Source organism: Brachionichthys hirsutus, chromosome 6 (genome assembly GCF_040956055.1).
Source record: "Brachionichthys hirsutus isolate HB-005 chromosome 6, CSIRO-AGI_Bhir_v1, whole genome shotgun sequence".
Taxonomy (NCBI): Eukaryota; Metazoa; Chordata; class Actinopteri; order Lophiiformes; family Brachionichthyidae; genus Brachionichthys; species Brachionichthys hirsutus.
Window position 1 is genome coordinate 4,445,309 of NC_090902.1, and position 16,373 is coordinate 4,461,681.

Here is a 16,373-nt window from a genome sequence, read left to right on the forward strand (position 1 = left end):
GCCAATTTACCACAGTGCTTGGTTCCATTGTTAGGCCATGAATGTGATTCTTGTCTTAGCCTGACTGAGCTAATGTTACTCCTGCTCAGAAAGAGGATGCACTCCTCCTTTGGAGTCTTTGTATTGAAGTGATTAAACCCCAGGGATTTCGCGTCCATGGCAGGACATTATTGCTGTCACTGGTGCATAGCGAGCTGAATGCACCTTTCTGCATGTTAATCATCCAAGTCTTGCATTTGTGGTTACAATGAGCAAAGCGGCAATGCTTTTAGGGAGTGACTGGATATATTTGTGTTTTGATTGTGTTTTTAGCGTTTAAACACTATCAATATGAAATGTGCAGAAGTTGACATTAAACATGGATAAAGCAGTGAACATAGAAACAACTCAAGTGGTTAGACCTGCTGCTTTAAGACCTTGCTTCTACTTTTGCATGTTAAGTGTTGACACATTGATTGTAGTATTGGTTTTTACTTCAGATGTATTTAGAGTGCATGATCATCTGCAGTAACATGCAACTCATACTCATCACATTTTTCTTAAAACCTAATCTCCAGCATGGCCTTGCTCACCCACTGATAGGCAGTTTGTGGCAGGGAAGGCTGCTGATTCACTTGCTGTCGCCAGCTCCACTTAGAATATGCTTCCTGTCATCAGTATTGACTCCATGGTTTTGTCTAGAGTATCTTGTGTCGAACCTCATGAAACATTAAGTTAAGGCAGAGCTATACTTGATTGCATTACAAACACAACACCATCTAATGTGGCTAAACAACTATAAGTTGTTTTGCTACACATTAAGCTGTGTGTAAAGGCAAAAGGTTTCAGGGAGTGTTTAAGATGTTGTTATTGATTGCCATCCTTTTTCTTCATAGCAACTAATGGGGGTGAAGGGAACTTTTACCCGTCATAAATCCTCTTAATTTTCTATTTCTATTTCCTCTTCGTAGCTCTCTCTTTCTCTCATTCTCTCCATCTCTTTTTGTCCATTGGACAAGGGCCCGGAGCAGTAAAGTCCTCCGGCTGATGGAATTTTATGGTTGACATCTTGGCAGGGTCCTTCATTTAAAGTTTTTTTTTCCTTGTCAGTCTTCAGGCTGCCCAGAAAACTGCCTCTACGGAAAAATCATAAAACCCTGTCACCAGGCAAATTTAGATAACTAATTTTCAGATCAAATTATAAATCTTTTAACTTGACAGGCTGGGTGGTTGTCAAAAATTAGACTACTGATCAGACGTTTGAGCAGTATTTGACTACTCATCAGTATCCTAGGGGAGGCATATCATAATTCGGTGTCTGACAAGGGCTGTAGAACCAGACAGAGTTACTATCAACTAATCAAATATAATGACATGAATCATTTGTGGCAAGTAGTTGCCTCAGACAGATACCAGTCTCTTGTGCTGGTTTTAAAAAGTTTGTCATAGAACAAGCAGCAATTGTGTAGGAAAATACGCATACCTCTGTTTCCTAAAAGGCAGCAAAATTAGAGACATTGTATACAAAATGATAAATGGTGCCGAGTTTTGTTGTTTCATGACTGTGTGTGGTTATATATAGATGTTGGGTGTGTCTGTGAATGTGTGCGTTCTTATGAGCATTGTTTGTTGCGACTCTGCAAGAGGCTGAAAAGCACTCACCTTGTGGGAGCCTCCTGCATCTTGTATCTTTATTAAAGTAGAGAACAGCTGTCATGTAATTTGATATATCACCCCCTGATGCATTTGTCTCAAGACAAAAGCTGAATTGGAGCTTTTATCAGTTCACAAAGACAAGAGATATGCAGAGACTTCCTTGGCTAAGATGGGAAAAAAAATGTTTGGATCTGTGTTCTCAGTTATCAAATCTGTATGCAAGGTAATATAAGATGCACACAGTTTTGCAATCCATGCCCACGGCTTTCCAATTCATTCCCATGCTTTAGCTAACAGTGCCCACTGATTCATAATCCGTGCCAGTCACTGCCCTCGTCTGCTTTTGCTCCTTATCTCGCTGTTTTGGTGACAAAACAGAAGTACAGACAGTAAATATGACTTTTTCCTAATTTTGCAAAGCACCATTTATTTGGTTAATAATCTAGTTAATAAGTAAATGATTAGTAAACCATAATATAATACAGTTTAATTGACTGAAGTACAGCAGGCACCCAATATATGTATATGAAGACATAAGATATAAATGAATATTATAATATATAATAATTTAATATTATTAAGATGCTAGTATGATGATTAAAGTAGCATGTCATATTTTGGACACAATTTCCGGTAATAGGTTTACTCCAATATTTGGTCATGGTATTTAAAATCATATACATATTTTGGATGGAATTCATAATCAGGGAAGAGGAAAACGGAAAGCAGACAAGGACACAGCCGAACATGAATTATAGATCTGTGGACATAGCATGGAGTTGTAACCCGAGAGCATGGATTCACAATCTGTTGGCTGGATTGCTTCCTGAAAGAATGGATTGCAGGTGTACGGGCATGATTTGGTGAACCAAGGGGATGCATTACTGGGTTGTTGTGCTGGATTTCTGAATCTTGGGAATGGGTTGATGATTTGTGGGCACACATTTCTAAACAGAGGGACAAATTTGTGATCCCGGGGCTGAATTGCTAGACCATTGATTGTTGATCCACAAGCATTTACTGCTAAACTAAAACGTATTACCGATATGTGGTTAAGGATGCTAGATTTCAGCTGTAGTTCACTAATGATTTGTAAACTCAGAGTATAGACTCACACGTGATAATTTTTATTTTACTTACCTGGCAGCTAGCGGGGCTCTGTAGAAATTCTACACAAGATTCTGTCGTTGACTCACCGAGTCATTCCCCAATCTCACCTTCTGTGTCCCCACCTCACAGTCTTTTGTCTGTTTTCTTTATCTGACATACATTTGGAATACTAGAAATCTTCCAAGCATGATTTCCCTTCATGAATCTGTAATTCTGTGTAGTGGTGCTACCATGGGAAAAGCTTCAAATGAACTTCCTTTGAAGCAGAAGTGGGTTTATCCATGATAAAAAAAAACCTGCATCGCATATGGGCACACGATCACATTGAACAGATGCTTAAAGAAGGAGTTTCTTCCTTCCTCCGCTTTGAAGCAGCCATGCTAGCGCTGCGTGTGTGTTACTAAATCCCATTCACAAAGACCATTTTACCCCCCACATCTGAGAGGCTCCTGGCATTGGCAGGGAATGCACACACAAAGGCACATACACAAACACAATCTACATGCATGATGCAATGTTTAGTCACAGGAGCAAATAGATACATTTTGATTCATGAAACAGAATCACAGTGTCTGCTCTTATTAGTGAAAGTATTTGAACACTTCTGTAGTTTCTTGTCAGAGGGTCTTCAAGAGATACAACAGCAGGAAGCAAGGTTTTACTTTTTCGACTAAAATGTTGTTTGAGAATTGTCTCATTTTGATTTGTTTTTATTTTCTATTTTCCTCTTGGTTTAGAAAGAATGACTTTGAGGTTTCTCTTGTAGGCCAATCTAAACCTGAGATTTTGATGAGAACGAGAGAGATGGATGTATCAGTAAATAGATGGAAAGCTGAAGGAAGGTGGTAGCCCCATTAAGTGCCTGGAGCTGTGGTGTTCCTAAGAAATATAGTGTGGGCATCTGGCTAGCCTTTGGCTTGATCTGATGTTTGTGAAAAATGCCCCACACACGCTGTAAGAAGTTCCATCATTTTGAACCAACTGTTTATATCCATCAAGAAAAGTGCAAAATGTTACCTTGAGTCCTTCGTTTCCTCTTCTGCCAAGTCACTAAACATAAACTGCAGGCATTCTGCGTGGCAGTAACAATCCTCCGAACTGTTATTGATATGAACTATAATGACCTCTACTGCTTTATGTTGTCTCCTTACATTTAGCCATTTATGTTCATCTGTTGCTTTTGACATATAACTACCTTGCTTGTGAGCTTTGGAGTTGTTTGTATGAAGTGGAACAGCTGCAAATATATATATAGCTTGAGATTGCAATATTAAGTGTACGTTTTGCGACAGACATTATTAAGGAGGATATCACGCATACTGGATAAACAATATCATTTCTGTTTTCAATGTATGAACTGTTTTCCTAACCGGCCTACTAAGGATAGCCATTTCGCACAAATATAATATTCTATAGGCACTTCGGCATTATTCGACTATTCTTAAAATAATACCCATTACCTCCCTCCCACCATGTGATCCATGTTGCATAGCCAACGTTTCATGTTTTACAGGTTCTTCAAGTCAGAGCACAGACATTATGGCATAGAATCTTTTAGACCCACCCCCAGTAATCCCCTAGCCCCTTTTTAGCAAAGTGAAATTTGAATAAACAAAGTCATAGCAGCTTCCCTCCTACCCTCTTCTACTTCCACTAAAGTATTCCTTTATGATCTGCCAGGATCAACAGTAAGAAAGAGATGGAGTGAAGACATAGAAGAAGAATGTCATTACCAATCCTATACCTTTGGGTTTAGCAGTTCATTGGCAGAGGTTAACTGTTCTGTGCCAGTTGGCATGGTTACCATTTCCCAGGGTAATCTTTTGCCCCACGCTCCCAGTATTCTCAGTAGTCACCCTGTAATGTTCATTTCAAACGGTTGCCAATGGAGGATCCCTGCTGTGCTAAATTAAGTCATGAAGAAACTACATACATGTCCATCTGTTGATGTCCCTTGAGATTTAAATATCCGTATTTTCTTTTGAACTTGAAAGATTACTGGCACTACATGAGTAGTTGTAAAAAAAGGTAAGGAACTCTTTTTTTGGGGGGAGGGAGGTATAGACATTATATTACCTTCTTACTGCAATAAAGATAAAACTCATCTCTCTTTTATGACTCTCCAATAACTGAGTTGTTTCTGCATTTCACTACTGAATAGAGAATTAGGAAGGAAGGCAGCACCAAAGCAGGCAGGCAGGGACCCTGGTCTTTGATGAATGTCTCTATCTCCAGGCATTAGGTGTTCTATTTTTCATAGCAGGCCCTTTGGCCATGCTGGAGAGAGCTCGGGCTTCTCATGCCTATTCGTGCAAGGCACCACAATCCTCAGAGATGCTGACTAATACAGGCCTACTAACTTGGGGTGGGAATGGCTGCTACCATCACAGCTGAAAGGTCAAACCTGACAGAAGTTGGGGGGAAACAGGCTAGAACAGGAAGTTAGAACTGTAGTTGCCATTGCTTAAAATGTATGGCTTTGACAGTTTAGAAAAACCACAATGATATGTTTTGTGTGGATATTGTCTGTGAGAGGACATATTGTCGTTACTGAAATAATTCCATTTGTTCTTGAATTTCATCCTTGTTGAACAATTTGTACTTTTCACAGATGCTCACTTGGTACATCATTTATTTTTGCACAGATTAAGGTACTGAAGTGTTTAATACCTCAATGCTCACATGAGTTTTTCTGCATTTTGGAATACCATTATGTTGAATTGCCCACAATCCCTGTATATAAAATGGGGGTCAATCAAGAGTAGAACTAAAAGGTTCTTTAATATATAAAAAACAAAAAAATGAAACGTACATCTTTCATATGCAGAAGAGATGAATTTAATATTTATTTTCAATTCTCTAGCTATCTCAAGCTGTGTCTGTCTCATTTCCCATCCACTTATAAATTACATGTACATAAATGTCTGTGTTGTGGACATAATATCTTCTCATCCAGATAAAATAAATGCATGTTCTCATATTAATGCTACGAAGGGCAATTTCCTTTTTTCACTTTAATTCCAAACTGTTGAAAATATACCAATGTTCCAGATGCAAGGTAGGGGCCACTGCTACTCAATCTCACCTAGGCAGCCTCACATCAACAGGAAAATGAATCTTGCTTTGTTGAAGTAGTCAAGCCCAACCATGGAGAGGGTTCGTTTAGCTGTTGGTCCTGCTGATACAAGTGCTTTCTCTCAAGTTTGGAGCCTTCATTTATAGGCAGTTAAGATCTATCCATCTGCTATTAGGCAGAGCCTGAACGCAGATGCCTTGATGAATAGGTATTTCTACTGCTATTGAATGGAGCTGCAGCCTCTTGATGGAGACAAAGTAATGATACTAGAATAAACTGTTTTTGTTTCGTGAAAGCTCAGTGTGAATGAAGCCACTAATGCATCATTAGATTCTGAGCCCCTTTTGGGTTGAAATGAACACAAGTGGCTGAAATCACATTGGCACCACATTGCTCTTACTTTCCAAATCTTTTTTCCTCCCATTTGTTAAATATACATGCGTACAATAACAGAAAAAATACCCATTTGTGCACATAGTCACCTACCCCTTCCTCTGTCCCACATAAACAAGCTGTCATCGTTTTTTGCAGATCACCTCTTTAAACCTTATCTGTTAGCGCTGCTGTTTCTTTGATAGAAAGATGATCTTTTTCTGTGGGTTTTTCATGGGAAGTTATTTCATTGATCATGTTTTTCTTGTGATGAGGTAGCACTAGGCAATTTGAAATCATATTTATCTAGCTAACAGGGAAGAGGATAGGAAATGAGAGGGATATCAAAGCTGTCCGCCCAGGAAATAATAGCTAAATCCAATGTACCCAACCCATGACTTTGAGGTTTAGGAAATACAGTGCCTTTTCTTGTGCGTTTTTGTTCCTATGTATGTGTGTGCTGTTTGTGTGAGTACTGGTGTGCACAGTCATGTGTATTGTCTGGTCAGAGCTCAGTCGTTTCTCATTTAAAATCCTGTCCAAGTCGAGGGTCAGCGCTGTAAACACAAACATTAACACGGACCCATACGCTTTCACATGCCAGCCATTCTGCTCCTGGTGAGACCCATCACTATTCTTCCAGGACTATCATTGTCATAAATCATGATTGTCACCTCCATCAGAAACTACCCACATAACCTGGGTAGGGATTGGATGTCATTAATGTCCCTGCCAAAGCACAATTATCTGTGCCCAGTTTTTGTACTGCTGCCCCCCCCCCCCTTTGGAATGTATTGCACATTCTGGACTTTTGTTCTCAGGTTTGAGAGGATGGCCAAGAAATTATGGGGAGTGAGGTTTATGTGATATGTCACCCTTCTGCTCTAGTGGCGTATGGCAGCACGGTGGCACAGTGCTTAGTAACATTGCCGCACAGCAAGAAGGTTGCGGGTTCAAATCCAACTTGTGGATTTTCTGTGTGGAGTTTGCATGTTCTCCCTGCCTCCCACCACCAAAAACATGAAACTTAGGTTCAGGTCATTATTGAAAAAGATAATTAATTCTCCATTTACTTACATGATTAAATAAAGGTTAAAAAAAAGCGACAGCTACTCATTTTTGCTACTAACATAAAGCCTTGTTATGGTTTGTTGAGTTTTTTCTTATTTAACAAACCAGTACATGTGACTTTTTTGAGTTGTTCCACAAAGGTAAGCTGGCAACTGTAAAGCGCCTGTTACTGTAGCTCAGAGAAATAACACCACATCACACAAAGCCTAAAACAAAACATAAAAAAACATAAAAAACCCCCCCACTTGGCCACATATAGACTCCAGCGCAGAGAAATGTCTATTTGCACATGTGTGTTGGTGTAATCTGTGCGAAATTCCTAATAGCGATGTTTTGATGTTTTGATCAGCCCCAATCATTTATGTTATCACACTCTGTTTGCGTTAGGGCTTAGTCGTGCATTGTCGGAACTGATCGACAAACTTAAACCTCCTTCTCTCACTGGATGAGAGTTGGACTATGATCTGTTGCCTCATATGTGTACTACATAGATAATCAGTCACGACGTTCTGAAGTCAACAAAAAGTAATTAAGGTATTGTTTGGTCTTGGTGTTGTGGTTGTTATTCAGCTGCAACAGCGATAAAAAAAGCAGGAAGAGGAATAATATAGACCTTTCGCCAAATAGCTTGTTTGCAGTATGCATAATTTATCAACGTTGGTCTCTTAAGGATATGATAGGCAAAGAAGGATGAAGGTGTGCAAAACAGGGCAATGATTAGAACCCAACATCACTACTCTTACTTCTCTAGTCATGGTTTCAGCAACGTTTACCCATCTTCAAATCTTTTCTGTTTCTTTTTGTCAGTAGTGGTAGCTCTTGGCTCATGCTCAAGCTCTGGGAGCTGGAAACAAGGCCACAGACTTCATTAGGCCCACATTCCAATCAATGCTGCAGAGACCTTAGCGAAAACCTAAATTGTCTTGAATGTCTTGAAACGTCTTTCAAGTTTCCTTTCGTTCATTATTTGTCACTTTCATAAAACTGTGAAATATGACTACTTTCTCACTTCATTTACACATAAAATACATCTTGTTTTTGTGCTTTTTGTGGCTGTCATTTGGGACATCTGGTCACTTGCTGACCTTGATGAGTGGTTCAAATGAAGTACATCCTCTTTAAAGAAGTGTCGGTAAGGCGGTTCAAGGGATTTGTCTTTTAGTTGAGTTAACGACGAAAACAAAATTGCCTTAAGTTTTGGTTACAATTTCCTTGTCAGAACTTCAATTTACAAGCACCTGTTTTTATTCTGTGTCAAAGGCAAAACATTTTTCATGTTGTGTCCTTAAATTTATTGTAGTCATATCGTGTCTCACAGAATAGCAAATAGACCTAAAACTTAAGACATATTCTGGCTGCTAGTTTGCATGAAATTTTCTCCCTCTTGTCTACCTGACTTTCTTCGAGTTGGCTGACATCTGCTCTGCTGTAGATCTGTCATTGAAATTCAGTGCAGATATTAGTGCAGTGCAGGGAGAGCTGCATATAGGAATATTCTGTACTGCATACAATCATAGATATGCCCCCCCCCCTCTAAAAAAAGACATAGAAAAACACACAGTTGTGCAGACGCTAATTGTGGGCATGTCATCAATACTTATACATGTCACACTCACACAAACCTGTGTGATATTAATTCACTAGCATCAATGGCCTGAAATTTAATACACACAAAAAATTATATCACATTATTAAAAGCAAACATGGTAATATATCAGACGTACAATTTTCAACAATTTCTTACCCCCACAGAATGTGTTGCTGTGAATGTACTTGGTGTGTGTCCTACATTCATTAGGGTGCAGAGATGCACTCCGCCAGTGTACCTTTATGCATCTGTCCAAGATGCTACTGCATTGTGTCAATCAATAAGGTTAGGGCAAAGCTCTGACCCAAGTGGCAGGAGACATTCAGGTTCTACACCCTAAATCCGCACGCATAACTCAAAAACTAGTAACCCAATCGACTTGACATTTTTACACAAGCAATGTTCTCTCCGTGGCTCGGTCCTCCCCGAGAATGGCGTTGATCCGGATCTGGATCCAGATTCTAGAATTTTTTTTACATCTGGAATTGTGCCTGTGTTGTAACATGGGAGTGTCACTTTAAGATGGTGAAAAAGAGTCCAGAAGGTGTGTTGTAGTACGCAGGAGACAAAAATATTACTTGACGTTACTGAACCGAGGACTGTAATTAAAAGTTGCCAAACAAAGATGAACGTGAGTCCAGTCGTTCATTTCATTTCAGGGGTGCAACATAAAAGTTGTATCTTTTCCCGTTCCGGAGCAGCAAGCTACCGAAGGTTTGGCCCCTCTGATCCGGAAGCCCTGTTTACTGTCTCACAAGATCCAATAGTCTATTGGAGGCGAGGGTCTGCCTAACAACCTTTTAAAATTGAGACTGGAAGACAGATTTGAAAGCTTGATTATAAGAAAATAAATGATAAATAAATGAAGTATCATCCTGAAAGTTCATGACAACAATCTGGCAACATCAAGTAAATAATGCATCACCTCATAAATGAGATGCAAATAAAGCATGGTGTACTGGAGATGAGGTCTGCGACATATTTTAACTCTGGTTGACGCTACCCTTATCAACTATCGACAGTGGCTGGGGAGTGACTGAGGATTATTTTTGTTAATATATTTAATTATCAGGTTATTTGCATCGTATCACCTTTATCATTGAGTTTATGAGAATATCAACAACAACAAAAACAATTTGTGTCTTTTCTTTTAGCCATTATAAAAATAAACTGTTGTATTGCAGGTCAATTTTCACTGGGATTGAAGCCAATGCAGTTTGCTGACACTGCCTGTTGGACTGCCCTCCCCTTGTGCCGGATCTAAGGCACAACCAGTGGGATGGACATTTTTGCGGTGTGTTTGTGTGTGTATGCTTGCGTGTGTGTTTGTGTTTTTCCTCAAAGTCTGAACTGTTTGGTATGGGTCAAGCTGAAGTTAAAAGTGTGACAGAGAAAAGAGGAGGCAAGCTATTTCAGAGTGGTTAAAAGATCTCCCAGGTAAGGGTGGAAGTATCACAAAGGGGTTGACCTTCCACTGACTTCTACTTCAACTTTGGCAGGAATTTTGCGGGTGCAGTAAAATTGCTGCAGGATAAAGAAAAAAAAATATATCTATTGTTAGGATAACAAAAAGCAGTTGCTACACACAGTTATGAAAGGGGATTTCATTGTGGATATTTTTGTCATTTGAATATTTTCTCTTGAACTATGAAGACATCCACTTCATGAGGACATACTGATTAACATTTGTATTATTTGTCACGCACGCAAATATAATGGCTTTTATTCAGCTGTCGAGATGTAGCTCTTGCTCAGTGGGATGGCAAATACTTTGTTTTCTTTTGCCATTGAGTGTGTTGTCTAAAGTTATGTAAAGTTTTTCCCGTAAACACAGACGCATCCTTTATTCATTGCTGCATGACAAGTGAATTCGAGACAACACAAAGGAAGGGGATTTTTCCTTTCTGTCATCCTTAAATGTTTCAAACCCTTTATGAGAACTTTCTGAATAAAAACAACAACATTCCTGTATAAATTCTAGTACTGAATAAATAAATACATTTCAAATTATCCATCCTCATGGTTGAGCTGCCCAATCTTTTTTTTTTATAGCTGACCTTTAACTTTATGCGTGTACACAGACACACACACTCACAAATCATGAATCAGATCAAGCAAGTCTTATTGTTATTTAATGACCTACAAAAGCTGTGATTAAAATAATAATAAGTGACTAGTTTTTGCATCTGTCTTTGGGTTTTTCTCCATTTGGACCTTTGAGGATCGGCACACACACTTGGGATTCCAGATGTTACATCTCCAGCCTGATTATTGAACAGGCATTGTGTACCTAATTGTATTTGTGTTATCCGCAAGTTGTAATTGCTGCTACATGGGATAATATGCTTCCTTTAGATTTTGTTTTCTGATCACGACAGGCAGAAGATAGAGGAATACAATTAACAGAAAAAGAAGAAAGCCCCTCGAGCATACAGATGCACACATGATTTTTCAGAGCTGCCATCTGCAGTATAAAAACACCTTGACGTGGAAAGAGCGAGGGTAAAAAATGAGACAGAGAGGAAGGATGGAAGAATATGAATGGGTGGTGAGGATAACAGAAAGGGGCGAAATTCTTGGCCGCATGGTCCGGTGGAAAATCCCCTACTGAGCTGGGATCTGTGTGCACTAGTGGCTACATGAAATGTCTTATCTGCTGGTGGCAGGACGCTGTCCTTTAAGAGGGGCAAGGGAAAACTCATTGTCCAACCAGCCAGCATCTCAACTGATCCGTGCTCCCTTTGACCTTTACGACTGCTGCTACAGACACATGCCAAACGTGAGATTGTGGTAAATGTGAGATTCCTCATTTACACATTTCTCTGAGAGGTGTTTCTGGTACACAAACCTTATTTCCTGATAATAGTGTTTTTCATGCAGTAATCTGTAGCAACTACCTATTTTTCCTTTTTTTTTATCCATTCTTATGTTATCTTTCCTTCCAAATTAATTCCAACCTCTAATTAGCAGGAAATTAAGTTGTAGCTTTGTCATCATTGAGTATTATGTGCATTGATTGCCCAGATTATGTCTTTGTAAGTTTTTTTTTTTTTAATGAGCAATGGTTGTGCAACTAATTTTCATTAATTAGATACAAAGAAGGAATAATTACCTTTTTAATTACGCCATGAGTTTTTATCTACTACTATTGTGTAGGGTGTCCATGTCGGAGGTCTTAACCACCTCCTTGGGCATTTTTTAAAAACATTTTGGCTATGTTACAACTTGTAACCTCCCTACCGTTACACTGTAAAACCAAGTATTCTGCAATAGAACATTTGAGACATTTGATATCTTTACTGCATTTCACCAGGCCCCGCTGTTTTCCCATTGAAAGTTGATGCTTGAACTTCTTGTATTTTTGCTCTGTATTATGGGGCCTGGTAGTCACATGTAAAATAATGTTTAAACCAATCAATCTATCTGGTTCATCAATATGAACATTTATTGTGCAAACTATAAGAATTATTAATCATTCATTATTACTCTAATGAAATAAGACCTCAGCCAAGTTGGGTTTCTATCTTTGGCTCTGGAAACAGCCAGATGCTTCTGTTTTTGATTTTAAGTACAGCAAAGACAGGCAACCATGTTTTTATTCAAGTACCTCTTCAGAGAGACATGGAACACATTGCACTCCATGTGGTTTTCCAGTAAGCCGGCAAAGAAGCTGAATCACGTATCTTTCAGTCTAACTTAGTGTAGCCAGAATTGGCCGCTGAGTTACCTCCCAGCTTGTTATAGGCTCATCACAGGTGAAGATGACATGTTGAGCTGCAACTGGCTTGGCATTGTCTCCCTACCCTGCCCTCTATAGAAGCACAGCACTCTGTCACTCCCCCATGGCAAGGGGAAAGGGGGGACAGTGGTGATAGGAGAGGAAGGAATGAGCCGTGCCACTCCCCTGACCCTTCAAAATGAAATTGACAGGCTCACTGAAGTAATTGCTCCCAGCACTATTTTCTTTGGCAGGAAATACTGTTATCGACAAATAGGGGATTCAATAAGCGGCAGGAGATGAGGCTTTAGCCTATGGTCAAAAGGCTGTGTCTGTCCTCTACTGCTGAAGCTTTTTCCTCTCTGTCTTGGCTTTTCTCTCCTATCCGTCTGTCTGTCTGTATTTGACCGCTACCATTCGTCTCCCTTCTGCTTCTTCCATATTGTACATCTGACTACCCCATCATATACTCTCGACTCCCCACCCCTATTTCTTTCCGTGCCCCCTTCCTCGGGGGTATTTTTTGGCCATTTTCTTCTGTTGCCTGTTTGCCCGAGCCCGCAGGGAGAAAGCTCTATTGCTCAGTAGCCAGCAGGCGATGACCCCTCCCTCTTATCTTCACATTATTTTTCTGCTGCTGTGGTGGCATAATGTTGATATTATCCCAAAGGATTCAATTGATCTTGGGTAGGGTCATGAAAATGCAGTTTATGGTCAGTGTCTTTGGTTTCAGGAGGTCAGATCGTGCAGTGAAACCAGAGCTCTAGCTTTTCTCGACTTAGTGGTTTGCCTGCTGGGAAGTACTGAGAGGGCAGAAGATAAATAAAAATATGGTGATGTCTTTCCTTCCCATTGCCTTATATAGATACATTTCTGAGAGTTTAATAAACTTTAAATCTGTTTATTTAGTTTAAAAATACGTTTACAAAAAAATATATTTTTTAAGTTTTGCAGGCTTTGATTTAACAGAATTTTCTAGCATTATATTTAAACACTTAAATTCAGGCACTAAAAGTACATTTTATTGATTTTTCAGGAAAGGTTTATAATTTCTTTAAAATCGAATTAAAGAAGGAAGAAAATACTGTGTAAATAATATAATCAGTATTCACACACTTAAACAGCCATTTCAATAATGCTGTACATTTACATTTTAATTAAATATTTTGTATTTATTTCTTATATTTATTGGTAAAGTTTATTAGTGAATTCTAATCTGCCATTAATTCTTCCTCATGCTTTATTTTTGTTTTCGACAAAACACATAACCTTTATTCAATAATAGTATTTCATCATGCTCCAATGCCACACAAAGCCAATCTCAAGTCAAATAGAAAATTGATTATTCAAAGTTGCATGAAATCCACAACAATATTGTACCTCATCTGCATTGTCTTTCAAACTTTACTCACTACAGTGCTGACATGTCACCTCTTCTCTCTCTCTCTACCCGACTTGCTTGTTGCAGAATTTGTTGTGCATCTAAATCGAGCAACTGTAAGCAGTAGTCTGATTTGAAATTCCCAGCCCTCTCAACAGCACAACAACATGGTGGTTTGACTGCAGTGACATGTCCAACAATCAAGAATGCTATTTTCATGGAACAAGCAGCAAATCACAGTGTTCCCTGACAATGTTCAGCCTTAAAATATACCAATTGTTATTCTTTTTTCTCATGCCTTTAGAAGAGCACTAAAATATATTGTAAGTTGTTGTTCCTGCAATCGAGGGCAGATTGGGTTGGACACAAACGCATAATATGCCTCAGCTTTCCTCTTTTTTCTTTGAATAAACTCAGAAAGGGTTAGTATTTGTTTTGTTCTTGTACCTCTGTAGGAGTTATTTAATCTGTATTCTAAAATCATACTAATCAAAATAAGTCCTTTGGCAAGAACCATGAAATTATATTCTTGGCATAATTTATTTTTCATTCCTGACATAAACATGATGGGGCATCGAGTTTAGCCATAATATCATCACCACTGACAGATGAAGTGAATAACATTGATTTTCTTGTTACTGTGGCCCCTGTCAGTGGGTGGAATATATCAGCCAGCAAGGGAACATTTTGTTCCCAAAGTTGATGTGCTGCAATCAGGAAAGACGGGATCTGAGTGACTTTGACAAAGTCAAGATTTTGATGGCTATATGACTGGGTCAGAGCCAAACACTTCTCGTCGATTGTTCCTCGTCTGCATTGTTAGTATAGGTGAGAGGAAGGGCAACTTGTGAACTGGCAACAGGGTTATGAGCACATGCGGAACAAAGGCTCTCCCATGTTGTCCCAATCTCAATGAAGAGCTACTGTATCACAAATTGCTTAGAAACCTAACGCTGGCTTTGAGAGAAGGTGTGAGAACACACAGCACATCACGGCTTACGGTGTCTGAAGCTGTGTCATGCAGACAGGTCAGAGTGCCCTTGCTTGCGCTTTGATGGAATGCAGTGACACAATGAGTTCAGGGTGTTGACATTGTCGTCATACTCTCCACATCTCAATTCATTCTTACAGAGTACACATACTTCCACCAAACTTTGTGGCTTTCAATATTTGAATTCCATAAAAACAAATCACAAAAAAATAAAAATAGGTGAGTGTATGTACAGTATTTGTTATATCTTGCCGGATGCTTAAAAGGCACAGTTAGAGTAGACCCAGCTGACTGACTATAAACCAGCTTTCTGTCATGTTTGAATTGCCTGCCAATTGTATTCTGAGTTTAATTAGAAATGAGCATCTTATTTTAGACATCTTTAAGAGTAACCCCTGTAGGCATAACCTAATTGTACACACAGTGCTTTATCAAACTTATTTTCATTATCAAGCCTATCAAACTATGAAAACTCTGTTAATACACAGCACACAATTATTCAGAACTCACTATTTTAGCCTGACTGCTTTTTTTGTGTGCTTTCATGTTGACTGTGCATTGTAGGAGAGCGCCAGGCCTCTCTTTTCTCCAGATAAATGATCCATCCATTTCTTCCCAAACTGCCTATTAGCAGAGATCAGTTTGTGAGGAACCAGCAGTCCATGGATGTGTGCAATAAAGTTTGCATTTTGCAGTCTGGCTCAGACATGTGTGACGCTGCTTTTGCAACTGCTTTTCTAATTTAGTTAAGTATGGTGCCACAACTGAAGCCTCACCTGCAACTCTTTTTGATAGCGGAACAAGAAAACAACTAATTTAATTGAGCTTTTAAAGGGAGTACAGATTATGTTGAATGCAGATTTTCAGTCAAAGCAAGTCTCGACAACAACACAAGCTAATAAGCGATTATACTCGCTCTGCAGTAGAAACTCCTGTTTGTGGTTTTGTTCAGTTGGTTCTGTCTGACTGATCCAATTTAACAGGAAGAGTTCAGATTTTTTTTGTTTTCCCTGTAATTCTCTAAAACGCGTTCTACTGGAGATGTATACCCTGAGCAACATTTTGTTGTTGTTATCAACCGCATGACAGTAATGCAATAACTGTCCCGTTGATCTTTTGTCTTCAGGGTGGACTGAGAAACAGCAAACATGAGTCCACACTTTCATCCCAGGAGTATGTCCACGAGCTGCGTTCTGGCATCACGGAAGAAAAGCTTCTCAATTGCTTGGAGTCCCTCAGAGTGTCTCTCACCAGTAACCCTGTCAGGTCAGTGACTCAATTTCCTTTTCGCTCACTGCAAACTGAGACTCATACGTGGTGCGTTTTTGAATGTTATTTTCTTATTACAGGGACAGTTTGCCCTCATAGTACTCTGATATGATTTGTCACTCAACTACACAATTGCTTTTTAATTTTTAACAACATTTTTGT

General features: G+C 39.2%; 1 protein-coding gene across 1 annotated transcript in view; it reads left to right on the forward strand.

Moving 5' to 3' along the window:
* diaph2 (diaphanous-related formin 2) overlaps positions 1-16,373 on the forward strand; it is a 165,176-nt gene that overhangs the window by 60,462 nt on the left and 88,341 nt on the right. Inside the window, exon 6 of the mRNA XM_068740674.1 lies at positions 16,069-16,208. Coding sequence (XP_068596775.1) covers positions 16,069-16,208 — 140 coding nt within the window. The remainder of the gene's footprint in view (positions 1-16,068; positions 16,209-16,373) is intronic.